Genomic DNA, 15,428 nt, shown 5'->3' with positions numbered 1-15,428 from the left:
ACTATGTTCTTGGCACTGTCATTTAACAATAATTGCCCATGATTCTAGGTGCGGCTTTTTTTTTTTTTTTTTTTTTTCTAGGTGCGGCTTTATCAGCTCCTTTATCATCCTAGTCAAAACACCAAATTTTTTTTTTCTTAAATCTTTGGCATGCAGAGAGACTTGGTATAATGCACATTTTGAAATGCATTTTTATTACCTAATTTGTGTTTGTAGTGGATCACCAGAAATCATCCAAGATTTACTAATATATTTTCATATTGGTGACAGGTGTTCTTGTAAGTGTTTAGTATATGAGAGTGCTGTTCATCTTAGTTGTGGATGTTCTGAATCAATCATGACAAGCTAATAAGATCTTTTGAAAGTTTCTTTCCAAATTTCTTGAGCTAATGCTTTCCCTCTAGCCAGTGGGGTAGACTGCACATTAATTTTGATACTCTTTAAAGACATGTGGACATCTACTGTTCATTTAAGCCAGATGGCATGTGTCAACTCCTTTTCCTGAAAAGGGAAAGGTTGTTTTTTTTTGTGGCGGGGAGGGCCATACTATATAGTAGAACCTTAAGTGTCGTCTTATGAAGCTCTTCTCTTTACATAAATTAGTACTTATAGCTGTTTTTTAAAAGATTTATTCATTCATTCATTCATTCATTCATTCATTCATTCATAAGAGACACAGAGAGAGGCAGAGACACACCTGCAGAGGGGAGGCAAGCTCCTGTGGTGAGCCTGATGTGGGACTCCATCCTAGGACCCCAGGATCACTACCTGAGCCAAAGGCAGACACCCAGGTGCCCCAGTACTTACAGAAGGTTTTCATAGCACTTTGAGCATTTCACTTATGAAGATTCTTAGAGATTTGGCACAGGTGTTTTTGGGTGTAAGTTCTCCTTTTGCAACTGTGCAGTAGCAAGGGATCATTGATAAAGTTACATAGGTAAATACTGTTTTTTAGGATGAAGACCATTCATAAGACAAGGAGTAAGTGGCCCTTTTATGTTTTTACTAAGCTGCTAACAGTCAGAATTTGAGTTAGGGAATTGGCTGGTATGGACAGCACTCTTGATAATGGAATGTAGATACAGTTGGAACTCTTTAGAAAATTACCCTTATCTGGAGTCAGCCATAGAGTCTTTACATTAGCACTGTGAATTCCATCCATTTTAACATGCATTGTTAATCACCTTACATTGAAGTTGATTTTCTCATTAAACTTTTTATTTTTTTCAAGGAAGTACAGGTAGGTGAGTGTGTGAATTCTGCAAGCATTTGGTTTTTATTTATCCTGACTAAATCCTAAGCTTCTGAACTTTTTTTTTTTAATTTTCACATCTATAACTCCAAGAATTTGGGAGTGTGAACTTGGTATTTGATAAAGTGATTTTTCTGTTTTCTCGTTTTCTTGATAACTGATTTTATATTATTTTACTGGGATTCTTACCAAAATTTTTTCTTTTTTTTTTTTTTAAGGTGTTGACTTTAAGGTGAAAACGATTTCAGTGGATGGAAATAAGGCTAAACTTGCAATTTGGGTAAGAGTTTTAAAAATGTACTTTGTATAAATATTCAACTTGTATTTTTTTAAAGAAGCAGAGATGTGTAGAGTTCTAGAGATAAACAATTTGTATTAAGTAACTTGGATAACTTAATATTAAGGGATAAACAATAAATGGTCATACCTTAAAATTAGGTAATTAGGCAGAGACTTGTTTTACTTAAAAATTTAAAATATATAATCCCTTGAGAATATTTAAAAGCAGAATAAAGTACAGAAAAATAGTCTTGTTTGCCAGAGAGAATTACTATTATTGAATATGTTTCTTTAAAGTCTTAAAAAGACAATGTATACTCACTCAGTTGTGGATGAGAAGGAGATGAAGTAATGCTCAGGAAAAGCAGTATTTTTTATGTTTGTTAGTATAAATATTTATGAAATTTGAGTTTACCAATTTTGGATTTATTTTTTAATGCCTATGCCCAGTCTTTACCTACTGTCTTCATTTGCCTGTGAACCCAAACAGTCTGATACACGTTGCTTTCCTAACTAGACCTTTTCTTGATTCTGATTCTTGATTCTGATTGAAAAAGATAACATTAAATGTCAAAAACATCCAAAATGGTCAGTGTCTGTCTGTCTACTTGTCTCTCCCTCACTCCTATCTATGTATCTGTCTACCTGTCTACCTCTCTCTATCTAAATGATTGCTAATATTTTAAAAATATTACATAAATAATTTATAAAAATATGCTCATATATATCTGGTTCCCATATATACTGTGATAATATATAAATATGTTTTTATTACATGTGATAATATTAACTGGTCAGCAGTCTTTACCTTGAGATGTACTTAAACATAGTGATTAAATAGTAAATCAGTTACAGATTGAAACAGAAGTGTTTATTAATTATATGATATGATTCATCTTCCTGGCATTCTCTGAATGGCATATTATTTCTAACACACGTTTTATCCCAAATGACAAGTAATTGTGTGTTTCTAACATACAATACATGATTGGTATCCTATTTGCTCCCTCCTGAAATATAATTATGGTATCAATAAGAATAGTAATGTCTAACAAAACAATTTGAAAAATGTTGGACTAGGTAATAATGAAATATATTGAACAGTTTAACAATGCTGGCTTCTTTCTTTACAAAAGTGGGGCCTGATTTTCCATGTACTTTTCATGGTTGAATTAATCAGTTCTTTCTGTCTTTGCTACTGTTTTGTGAGATATACATATTAGAATAGGATCTAAGGCTTGATGGTTTCCATGAGATCTTTCTTTTATGCAGGAGTTTTTTTTTAAATTTATTTTTTAGTTCCTGTTAATAAAAAGGTTGGCAGGTATTATTGAAGTGATATCTTTATCATAGGACTATAAATATTTTTTAAATAAAAAGCTCAGTCTCATGACCCTGAGATCATGACCTGAGCTGAAATCAAGAGTCAGATGGTTAGCTAAGCCACCCAAACACCCCAAATGTTAATGTTCTGGGGTTTTGTTGTTGTTGTTGTTGTTGTTGTGTGTGTGTGTGTGTGTGTGTGTAATACTAACTTATATGCTTCGAATATTTTTTCTGGTTTGTCATTTGCCTTCCAATCTTGTATAGGATGAATGAATGTGTGTATAGATGGTATGGGGAGCTATGTTCTTGCCATACTAAGGTTTTAGTATTTACGTGGTCAGACCAGTTATTTTTCTTCATGAATTTAGGTATCATGTTGTATTGAGGAAGGCCTCCTCCTCACTCATTAAGAGAAATACACAAATCCATTGTTTCCTCTAATTCTTCTGTAGTTTTATTTATATACATAAGATCAGTTCCTTTCCTACTTGGACACTCCTCCTAGGATCAAATAGAATAATCAAGTACAGCTCTGTCCTCACTGATCTTAAAAGCACTTCTAGGGCTGTTTTTCTCAAAATTCTACCCTTATTTCCACTCCCACATTTTAATATTTAGCCTTTTCGGATACTTCCTAGCCCTTTATCCATTTCTTTTTTTTTTTTTTTTTAAGAGTTTATTTATTTGAGAGAGAGCAAGAAAGAGCATGAGTGAGAGGAGATGCAGATGGGGAGAGGAAGAGGCAGACTCCCCGCTGAGCACAGAACCTGGCATCGGGCTCCATCCCAGGACCCTGGGATCGTGACCTGAGCTGAAATCAAGAGTTGAACCCTCAACTGACTGGGCTACCCAGGAGCAGTTCTGATTTTTAAATTTTTTTTTAAATTTTTATTTATTTATGATAGTCACAGAGAGAGAGAGAGAGAGAGAGAGAGGCAGAGACATAAGCAGAGGGAGAAGCAGGCTCCATGCACCGGGAGCCCGATGTGTCCCGGGTCTCCAGGATCGCGCCCTGGGCCAAAGGCAGGCGCCAAACCGCTGCGCCACCTAGGGATCCCAGCAGTTCTGATTTTTATGTTGTTTCATCAGGGCAGTTACTAAAGCTGATCTCAGTGAAGATGAAGGGGAACAAAATTCATATTCAAATACTTTCTGCTATTTCTAGAAATTAATTTACTACAGTGTGAATACAGGTTTTGTTATGCACACAGAATTTTTCTGTTATAACAAAAAGTCTTTTGACTAAACTATTTCTTGCTTGGTCCTTGCCCTAACCTATATCAAATTATCCAAATTATAATCTGCTTTAGATAGCAAGTGCACTGCACTTTATGGACCTTTAATTTATATTATTGTTTTTGAAAAGTTGAGCCAGTATGCAGATAGAATAATTTTAAATATCAGAGGTTTCTTAAGAAATTTTGAAGCTGGGATCCTTGGGTTGCTCAGCAGTTTGGCGCCTGCCTTCGACCGAGGGTGTGATCCTGGAGCCCTTGGGATGGAGTTCCACATCAGGCTCCCTGCATGGAGCCTGCTCCTCCCTCTGCCTGTGTCTCTGCCTCTCTCTCTCTCTGTCTCTCATGAATAAGTAAATAACATCTTGAAAAAAAAAAAGAAATTTTGAAGCAAAGGGAATTTTTATAAAGAGAGAAATAATTTTTATCACAAATTTATCTGTTTAGAAAGTTTAGCTTTAATTTTGTTAAGTTTTTCATTTCAACATGGCAAGGTTGGGGGCAGTTTCTGTAGTGACAATCTGGAAGCAAGAATATTCTGCATTTATTATGTAAGCTTATCTGAGGAAGAGTAGTAGATGTGCAAAGTGGTTTACTTTGAAAGTTATTTTCCTGTTAAGTTTCTCTTCTGGGGCTGTAAATTACTCATATATTCTACCTATAGCTCTTCATATTACAGCAGTCTCTATTTTGGCCAGGAAAAGAAAGTAGGTAAGTAGGAAAGTAGGTAGCCGGAGCCCATCACCGCTAGTTTAAAATTCCTCTCCAATCTTTTAAACCTCTGAGAGATTCTTAACATGTTACATATTTGAAGGAGCCTCTGCTTGCCACATAGCTAAACTTGAATTTACGACCATGGGACGGGCAGCTAAGTTGATGTTTGACATACGTCTTCACTCTTCTTTAGGTTATTTTATATTAGCAGACTGGAAACTTTCTCTTTAAGTCCAGATAGTAAATATTTAGTCTAATCCGAAGGCCGGCCATGTGGCAGTGCATATAAGCGAGTGGGCCTGGCTGTGTTCCAGTAAAATTTTATTTAACAAAACAGGTGGTGGGCTGAGGGAGCTGTTTGTCAACTGCTGCTTTGCATCATCTTAGGTACCTTGAAGCCACAGTCCAAGGATGGTAGAAAAAAGACAGAAGGAACCAGATCCAGAAGTACTGACTTTCTTTCTCTTTTTCTTTCTTTCTCTTTTTCTCTTTCTTTCTTTCTCTCTTTCTTTCTTTCTTTCTTTCTTTCTCTCTCTCTTTCTTTCTTTCTCCTTCTCCTTCCTTCCTTCCTTCCTTCCTTCCTTCCTTCCTTCTCTTTTCTTTTCTTTTCTTTTCTTTTCTTTTCTTTTCTTTTCTTTTCTTTTCTTTTCTTTTCCTTTCCTTTCCTTTCCTTTCCTTTCCTTTCCTTTCCTTTCCTTTCCTTTCCTTTCCTTTCCTTTCCTTTCTTTTCTTTTCTTTTCTTTTCTTTTCTTTTCTTTTCTTTTCTTTTCTTTTTTTCTTTTTTTTTCTTTTCTTTCTTAAGAAAAGTTGAACAACTATCCTGTGGCAAGAATTACTCTGGGCACAAGGCTTAAACCCATGATTAAGCAGATGAAGTCTTTTTTTCACGAAACTTGCACTTCCTAGCTGGTGTACATCTTCTGTTCGTCTCTCCCAGTAGGAGTCAGAAACATGTGATAGCAAGTGGTTTGGTTTTATGCATTTTCCTAAAAGAAGATACATAGAAAATACTTTAAGAGTTCGACCTGAAAATTGCATAACTATAGTAAGACACTCTTGTAGTTCTCTTTTAAAAAAATAAGAGGTTCTCAACCTTGATTCTATGTTAGAATCACCTGGGAAGATTTTGAAACCTACTTTCTTACTGAGGCCAATTAAATCAGAATCATTAGGGATTGGACTCAGGCATCGGAATTTTTCATTTCCCAGGAAATTTCATTGTGCTTCTAAAGTTGAGAACCATGGTTTTCAAGGAAATGTTCATGTGCGATAAAAAATTTTTAAAAACAAAAAACCAGGATGCCTGGGTGACTCAGCAGTTGAGTACCTGCCCCGGCTCAAGGTGTGATCCTGCGGTCTCAGGATCGAGTCCCACACATCAGGCTACCTGCCTGGAGTCTGCTTCTCCCTCTGCCTACATCTCTGCCTTTCTCTCTGTGTGTCTTTCATGAATAAATAAAAAAAATCTTTAAAAAAAAAAAATAAAAAGCCTTTGGAATGCCTGGGTGGCTCAGCGCATCATCCCCGAGTCCCGGTATCGAGTCTCATATCAGGCTTCCTGCATGGAGCCTGCTTCTCTCTCTGCCTGTGTCTCTGCCTCTCTCTCTCTCTCTCTCTCTCTCTCTCATGAATAAATAAATTAAAAATATTTAAAAAATTAAAAAATCCATTTACTTAGATGCATTTTTCTAGAGATGAATATTAATTTTATTTTATGTAATAACACTTGTCAGTAAGAGAACACATCTAATTTAAATTTCAAGTTTTAAATCAGCTTGTGCATGGATATTTTTAATAATGTTTGATTTTCTTTTTTTTTTAATGTTTGATTTTCTACTCTTAATTTATACTTTTAAAAATTTAATAATAATTGATTGTCACTTTTAGGATACTGCTGGTCAAGAAAGGTTCAGAACATTAACTCCAAGCTATTATAGAGGTGCACAGGGTGTTATATTAGGTAAGGTTTTCCTTTAAGATAATGCTTGAAAAATATTATTGTCTTATTATTACAATTTCTGATTTTCTTAATCTGTGAAGGTCAGTAAATTTTTATTTTTCTTCAGGGGCATCTTTATGTAACTTGAAGTTATAGTAAGCTTGATTTTACATTAATGACTATTTAAACTTTCAAAATTTATTTTCAGTCTTTTGTCTAGCAATTAAAAGATAAAGATCAGATTAATTAACTTGGTTTAAAGGCTCATATTGATGAGGACGTGATTGAGGATTAATCTGCATGCCATTGGTCTGTCTTAAGAGTGTTAACCAGAAACTGACCTTCAGTGAGCAGTGTATTAATATTTGCTTTGTGTTTATAAAGGAAGAAGCCTACTAGTTGCTTAGTTGAATGTTTTATTGTCCTAAAAAGTATCACAAAGCACTTAACATTGTTGATTCGTAATCATACAGAATTTAAAAACCAAATGGGGATTCTTACTGTAAAGTGTTGAAAAGTACTTGCTATTAATATGGCAGAGAAACTTTTTAAAATAAATACTGATCAATTTTAGAGAGAATTGTCTTTTTGTATTATAACTTGTGAGGTTTGGGTTCATTTCATTAACAGCAACTCTTATTTTGGTTCAGCATCTTTAAGTTTAGAAAACACTTTAATAAGGTTTTTATATTAATAAGCTCTTTTATATTATAATGTGGTTTCATGTAAGATGAAAGTGGTAACAGGGAGATAGAATCCTATCCATTAAGCTTAGATATTTTTTCTTTTTTTTTTTTTCCATATTTTTTCAAAGTTGGAAATTCTGGTCCTTGTAAGAAACAAATTAACAGGATCATAGATGTTTAAATCCATGTAAAAAATTTGGTATTTTGCCACAGATTGAATATGAATGTTTTTTGGTCTTTGGATAAATGATTTTTACTATTAGGAATGGGAACAACAGTTGTTTTGCTTAAATTATTTTTAATTATTGCACAGGATATAATCTCATTTCTCTAACAATGTGTGTTAAAATTGAAGAATGTATATGTATGTGTTTATTATTTTTTATAGACTTGTTTCTTTCATCTGGGTGAGTAGATACTGATTGTTAAGCATTTAAGGCTTAGAAACATAATCACCTATATAGAATATTAGTTCTCAGTCATATATCAGAAATATTATATCACTGCTTCTTATTTCTAATGCTTATTTAATAAGTGACCCTTCTTATTTCAGTTTATGATGTCACAAGAAGAGATACCTTTGTTAAGTTGGATAATTGGTTAAATGAATTGGAAACATACTGCACGAGAAATGACATAGTAAACATGCTAGTTGGAAATAAAATTGATAAGGTAAGAAGTCAGACACTTGACATTTTGACTGCATTTTAGTAGCTTTTCTTAATCTTTATATTTATCTTTTAGGAAAATCGTGAGGTTGATAGAAATGAAGGCCTGAAATTTGCACGAAAACATTCCATGTTATTTATAGGTAGGTGTGTGAGCATTTATCCTTTCATTGTTAATGAGAAATTTTAAAATGGAGTTTTTGCTATATATTTCTCTTTATAAACTGTAAAATGTATGTACTTAGGTCATCATTTTTTTGTGTTCTAAAATCTAACTATACAGCCAGGTTCATTTTTCCTTTTGTTAAAAAAAAAAAAAATCACATTATGTGAAGTTGTACAGGACACAGTCAGATCTTTCCTCTCAGGATATAACGGCGTTCAGCAAAGCCAGGCACTCAGTGCTGTGGTTGTACTTTGCTGGTCCTTGTGCCAGCAACAGTGGTGTACCACCTGGGGAGTTTGTTAGAAATGCTTCATTTTGAGGCCCAGTCCAGCTTTTCTGAATTAGAATCTGTATTTTAACAAGATCTTCTTGTGATTTGTATGCACATCAGTACTTGAGAAACATTGTAAAATAGGGTTTGGCACACTACAGCATGGGGTCAGATCTGGCCACACCATTTGTACTGAAACACAGCCGTATCTACCCAGTTATCTACGTGCTGTCTATAGCTGCTTTGTGCCTGATGGCAGAGTTCAGTAGTTACAACAGAAACCATATGGTGTTCAAAGCCTAAAATATTTACCATCTGGCTCTTTACAGAAAAAGTTTGTTGACCCCCTGTCTAGAAAAGTGGACAGGCTATATCACTGTAGAACTTTTTTTTAACACTGCAGGTTCCTTGAGCCTTGTTACAGGCCTGAAACTGGGCCTGGAAGACAGTTTATAGAAACACCCTAGTTGATTCTGGTGTGAAGCCAGCTTTAGGAATTACTTATTTAGCTACTTCACTGTGTTAGAATCTTTTAGGCATTAGAAAATGGAAATGAAAGAACATCATCTATAGATAGAAGCAGGGTGCTATAAGTGGAAGGTAATAGGAAATTTTAGAAAGGAATAGAAAGCACATATTTCCTGAGCTAGAAAGCAGTTTAGTGTGTTTAAGGGGCAGGAAAAAAGCTTGTGGGCTGAAGCATAGTGTATGTTGGGGGAAAAGGTGGTGATGATGGGAGAGAAGATTTAAAAAGTCACGTTGGGCCTTTTTAAGGAATGGTAAAGAGATGGATTTTATTCTAAGTGTGAAAAGTGAGGGGGTAGTTTTGTGATCTGGTACTCTTTTAAAAAGACCTGTTTGTACAGAAGATGGTCCATGTGAAGCAGAAGCAAGAGGTTCATCATTTTCTTACAGTGGCCCGGATGAATAATGCCGATGCCTTTATCTTTGGGAGTAGTTGTGGATGGTGGAAGGATGGCAGATCTAGGAGATATTTGGATGATAAAGGTGACAGGCTCTGTTGATAAATTGGGTATTGAGGATAAGGAAAGAGAACAATCAAGTGTAACTCTGAGTCTTTGGCATGAGCATACTAGGTGGACTGTGTTGCCATTAACTGTGTGTGGAAGGCTGAGGTAAGAACAGGTTTGGGTAAGGGAGTGGGGAATTAAGAATTCTGCTTAATATAAGAATGAATCATTTTTCAGATAACCAGTGGACATGCTGATCATTAGCATGTAGGTGGTATTTTAAGTCATGGAGTTATAGTGGTCATAGGAGTAACTGGGTAGAAAACAGCTGAAGATTGAAGCCTGGGATGCTCCACCAGTTAGAGGTCAGCAGAAAGTGGAAAGGTCAGTGAGTAAGACTGAACGATGTGCTGGTGAGAGGAGGAATATGATGAACAGTGTTCAGTGTTCTGGAAGTCAAGTGAACAAAGTATTTAAAGGAAGAAAGTGATCAGCTGTATCAAATGCTAGATGTTGAATAGGATAAGGACATTGGATTTGACAGGACGGAGAATGTTGGTATTTTTTGGAAAATAGTTTCAACGGAGTGATGAGAACAAAAGCCTAGTTAGGGTACAGCTGACCCTTGAACAATGTGGGGGTAGGGTGCCGACCCCTCCTCACAGTCAAAAACCTGTGTATAACTTTTGACTCCTCCGAAACTGAATTGCTAATGGCCTATTGTTGACCTGAAACCTTACTGATAAAACAGTCAGTGAATGCATATTCTGTATGTTATGTGTATTACATACTATATTCTTACAATAAAGTAAGCTGGAAAAAAATGTTACTAAGAAAATCATAAGGAAAAAAAAAAGAAAATCATAAGGAAGAGAAAACACCTTTATAGTACCGTACTGTATAGAAAAAAAATCCATGTGTAAATGGAGCTTCACAGTTCAAACTGGTGTTGTTCAAGGGTCAGTTACAGTTTGAAGAAAACATGTGAGGTAAGAAAGTGGAAACAGCTTAAGTAGCTAACTTGTAGGTAAATCTTGATTATCAGTTTTGCTTTGAAACAGAGAACCCAGGTGGCTACTAGAAGGACACGTGGGCTGGGGGGTGGGGTGGTTGGTTGCTTGATTGATTAGTAAGATGGACAATAATTTTGGTAGGTTTTTAAGCTGACTGATGTGATCCAGTAGTGAAGGCACAAGATTCTTCAGTGAATGAGAAGGGATGGGATCCAAGGAGTTAGAAAAGAGGATCCTCCTAGATAGCAGCAGGGACCGTTAATGTACTGTCATAAGAGCAAAGGCAAGAGCCCATGGTTACAAATGCAGACAGGTTGGTGAATCTCTTAGTGGTATATGATCGGTTAGCTCCTGTCAGATCATTTCTATTTTTCTCAACATAAAGTTAGGTCATGAGCTGAGATAGAGGAGTTTTATGATAAAGGAATAAGGGAGTCATTCAAATAGTGAAAAAGGTAATGACTAGGGAAAGATACTATTGGGGAGTAGGGCTCAGTGTCCACATCAGTTTCATGGGGAGCATAAACATTAAAGGAGACCTGTGTCCATGGGTGTGTATCATTTATCCAACCACCTAGAGCTCCTTGATTGCAGGCACAGAATGGCCAGATTGTTCAACTTGGAGCCTGAATTTCCTTATTTTGAAATGGGAAGAATAATCTGTTTTAGGGGTTGATTTTAAGAACTAACTAAAAAATTAGTTACTCACTGAGAAATTTTGGCATAATATTTCTGTAGGGCTTTACAGTGTGCAATTCTATGACAAAATCTTGGGCTTATATGCCACTGTTTTTGTGGATAGAATTTAAATCGGTCAACTTTGAGAGTTGGGCAGAATTCATGAATATTAAACTGTGGGGAGAAATTGCTGACTTGCCTCTGTGTATACTGCTGGCTGATGTTTACACCATAATAATTTCCCAGAAAAACATAGGAATATGGCCAGAAAAGAATATACCCTGACATATTTTTCTTGAATTTCAGAGGCAAGTGCAAAAACCTGTGATGGTGTACAGTGTGCCTTTGAGGAACTTGTTGAAAAGATCATTCAGACACCTGGACTGTGGGAAAGTGAGAACCAGAATAAAGGAGTCAAACTGACACACAGGGAAGAAGGCCCTGGAGGAGGGGCCTGTGGTGGTTACTGTTCTATGTTATAAACTCTGGGAAACTCCATCTCTTGCATATTTGATCAGATAGTGACATCTTTCTGTATATAAACTCTTTAACTGCTATTTTAGGGACCTTGCAGTTTGCACATATTTGTTTTGTATCATGGCAGTAAATACTTGCAAGAAATCCCGCTCATCGGCTTTCCCAGGTAAAATGTTATGGTAAGCATGCATAGTTTGCAGTCTATAGGTTTTTATGTAACATAAAATAGGTGTACTTTTACAAGTACATTTGATTTTATGATTTACATTTATCATGTGATTTAAAAAAATCCACCTATCTAGTATATGTTGATACAAGGTCTACTTTTGGTCTCCTCTTTGCTTAAAAACTCCTCTATCAATTATTGAATTAATTGGTATGTAGAACTCCCAGAACCACTGGGAGATATTCAGATATCATCAGACCTGGCAGATTTCCTTTCAGGAATAACACTGAGCATGATTACACAGCTTTTGTAGGATGTTTGCTGATCGATTCTCTTTTAGTACTAAACAAAATTCTCTTGACAGGCCGCAGTCCAGGTCAATTTATAATTAAATCTCTGTTCTGATGATGCTTCTAAAATAGCATTGATATATTACAAAGTTTGGCCTTACTTTTAAATTTTCTTCAATGAGTAGCTCAGTTGCTTAACTGGAGTCTTAACTCTGGTTACCTACGTTGGATTCTGACCCTTTGTGCAGCATTTTTAGTTATGTGGTGTTTGGCAGAATGACAATAAGGTTTTCCCCCATTTTGGTTTGGGAAGGATGCGAATAGTGTGTTTATGTAACTGGTGTAGTACTTACCAATGTAAACCGACACCTTCTCCCATAATGCTGGTGGTGTTTGTCCGGGTACCTCATTTGTAGCTTGTATAATGTTTATGAACATCTGTATCTCATGACTTCCCTAAATGGCTAGTTGCTATTCAGAAACCTATCTCTGTGTTTTGAGGGTTGGGAAAAGAACACTAAATGACAATTTGAGAAAGACCTATTGTTTCCAGATTTTGATGTGTGTTGGAAAATATTGTTGCAATGGACATCTTGGTAATTTACTGTAACAAGTAGCCAATAGTTTATCAAAACCAACTTGTACAGACTAATAAATCTTTTCCACAGTATTCAGTTTTCTAACCTCTTGCTATTATACACTGCTTTTTTTTTTCACTCATATGTTATTTAATTTACATTGATACCTGCTATATTAAGCCCCCAAATAAGTTATTTGTCCTTTTAGCCAGGTTACCCTTATACTCCTCAGTAAGATGTCTGATACTAATTTCTGTACAGTTGCAAATGATGCAATAACTTGTGATAGTGGATTGACTTCAAGTTGGGGTTCTTTCTGAAATGTACATCTTCACGTAAGACAACCTTACATTCTACTTGGTTCACACCTGTGAAACTACATTACATGTGATTAAAGGTTTTATACATTATATATGTATTTACTAAATATAAACATTTACTCCTTTATTGTTGGAGAAAAGTAGCTAACAGATGTACTTATAATTTGTGTTACATTAAAGCTGTAGATTTGTATATTTATATAGTGTCTGAATTGATAAGACATTTATTTCTGTTTATTGCTTTTTGCTCTTTGAGGTATATAATAATCTTTTTGTGTGCATTGGATTGTTGTGTTGATTCGGTCAAAATTTGGATACATATGAGTCACTTACTTTTAAAACTAATTTTGTTTGATAGATTTATATTGTAACCTTTTATAGTTTTTGAAATAAATATAGCCTGCTTTCCCTAGATGCATTTGTGCAGGAAGTATTCTACATTTCCCTGTTGCTCTCATGGGTAAGGAACATTCTGAATAGAGCGTCACTCAGATTCTATTATATGGCTTTCACTCTACTATTTTGTTGCAAGCTTATTTCATAGTGGAGGTTTTCTAAGTGAAGTAGTTATGATATCTAAAATTAGTCATTTAAATAGCTGAGGATTTTATTAATTATTTCCAGATCATTTGAAGTAGTTTAAAAGTGCCTTTTGGAGATGGTCAAATTAGAACAATTAGAATATAGTGTTTTGAATTCTAGGAGTACTGATACACAGACCTAAACAGATAAATAAATACTCAATTTATATTAAGAGTAATAGTTAACATTTATTGAAAGCTTCCTTGATGCCAGGTGATGGTCTAATTGCTAGATTATTTCATTAAACCTCACAGCAACCTTAAGAGATTGGTTGGTATGCCTATTATGCCCATTTTAAAGATGAGGATAATGAAACATAGCTTTGTTTAGGTAACTCCCCAAGGACCACATAGCTTAATCAGTAATGGAGCTGGATTCAAGTGAAAGCATTTTTCATAAGTCCATACTCTCAACCGCTGTTCCTTTTGCTATGGCTAGTTCCTAGCTTTTTGATTTAACACAGGATTAAAGGATTTCCTTTATTTTTATTTTTTAATTTTTTTAAGCCATTTTTTGTTATGTGTTAAAGAAGTAGTTCAGATTTCTTGGCTATAAAGGTAGTAGTGGGTGGTCTCTTAGTTCTTTTTCCTTCTTGGATTGGAATGAAAATACCTGACTTAGGAAAGATACAAAATCAGGAGATGTATGGGACCTTTACTTTGTAATTGGACCTGAGAAAAGAAATTAAATCTGGGAACAGTCTTTTGCTCAAAATTGAAATCTGTGGGAATGTTTCATTTCAGGTACTTAATTGTCATATATACAGGTGCACACTTGGTGTTGACTTTCTAATTGAATGCAGTGGGATTGAACTTGATTTTGATTCGTTGTACTTTACATACTCAAGAAATATATGTGATTCTGTACAAGTATGGAACTGACCTCATAGCTCATAAAATAATCTTGATTACTACTACTATTTCTGTGGGATGGCACAGACCTACCTCACAACCATAATATCTTTAAACACAGTTTAATGTATAGTTATTCTGATTTTCAAGTAAACTGGAATGCTAGATTATAGTTCTTCTCAATATTTAAGTATTATGCTTTTATATCTTGGGTTCCATTTCACTAATTATATTTTGGAAGGTTTTTATCTGGTTAGGATGAGGGGAAAAGCATTTAATCAGTTTCCTGAAGACATTTATCCCAGTTCTGATCCCAGCTATGCCAGGGGTAATTTACTAGAGACTCCATCCTGGGTTTTGTCTAAGATTGTTCAAAGAAGTGGATAGAAAGAAATAGGCTACGTCAAGAATTAGAGCTAAGGAATATAAGTACAGATTTACCCAGGGATCTTGGATGATTTTTTTTTTCCTGAATGGGAACATCTGATCAGTTTGGATTTAAAAACAAAAATAAAGGAGTCAACTTCTTTTGGTGCTTTAAATTTTCTATTTGTTGTTAGCTTTTTGTTTCATATTTAGAAATTCATGTTGTTTGAGTGTAGTATAAAATTTGCTGAGGAGCCTCTTAGAGCTGTTGTGTTACACATTTGGAATCGTGTGAGCACGTATTCTTAGCTCTGTACCCCCCCCCCCCCCCATCTCTCACAAACAGGACTTTTTCTTTTTTAAATTAACCTGGTAAATGTAATTTTATTTTTATTTCTTTCATTACTAGTGAGATTGGGCACTTTCAATATCTTATTAGATATTTGTATTGTTTTAATTCTTATGTATGTTGTGTTTGCCCATCTAGCATTCACTTGCACTCATGTTTTCTTTGGATAACCAACTTCCTCCCATCATGCATGTGGTTCAGATGGGATTGTCACATCCCCAGCTCTATAGGTAGAGTTTGCTTGGTTACAT

The 15,428-nt window shown here is 35.2% G+C and overlaps 1 protein-coding gene across 1 annotated transcript in view; it reads left to right on the top strand.

Annotated features, from left to right (window-relative positions):
* Window positions 1-13,228, top strand: part of RAB18 (RAB18, member RAS oncogene family) — a 39,946-nt gene extending 26,718 nt beyond the window's left edge. Inside the window, exons 3-7 of the mRNA XM_025470967.3 lie at window positions 1,471-1,532; window positions 6,694-6,766; window positions 7,985-8,103; window positions 8,176-8,242; window positions 11,505-13,228. Coding sequence (XP_025326752.1) covers window positions 1,471-1,532; window positions 6,694-6,766; window positions 7,985-8,103; window positions 8,176-8,242; window positions 11,505-11,680 — 497 coding nt within the window. The 3' untranslated portion in view covers window positions 11,681-13,228. The remainder of the gene's footprint in view (window positions 1-1,470; window positions 1,533-6,693; window positions 6,767-7,984; window positions 8,104-8,175; window positions 8,243-11,504) is intronic.
* Window positions 13,229-15,428: the final 2,200 nt, after the last annotated feature.

The sequence above is a fragment of the Canis lupus genome, chromosome 2 (genome assembly GCF_003254725.2).
Source record: "Canis lupus dingo isolate Sandy chromosome 2, ASM325472v2, whole genome shotgun sequence".
NCBI classification, from domain to species: domain Eukaryota; kingdom Metazoa; phylum Chordata; class Mammalia; order Carnivora; family Canidae; genus Canis; species Canis lupus.
The sequence above is the reverse complement of the archived record's forward strand: the minus strand, read 5'-3'. Positions and strand labels throughout refer to the sequence as shown.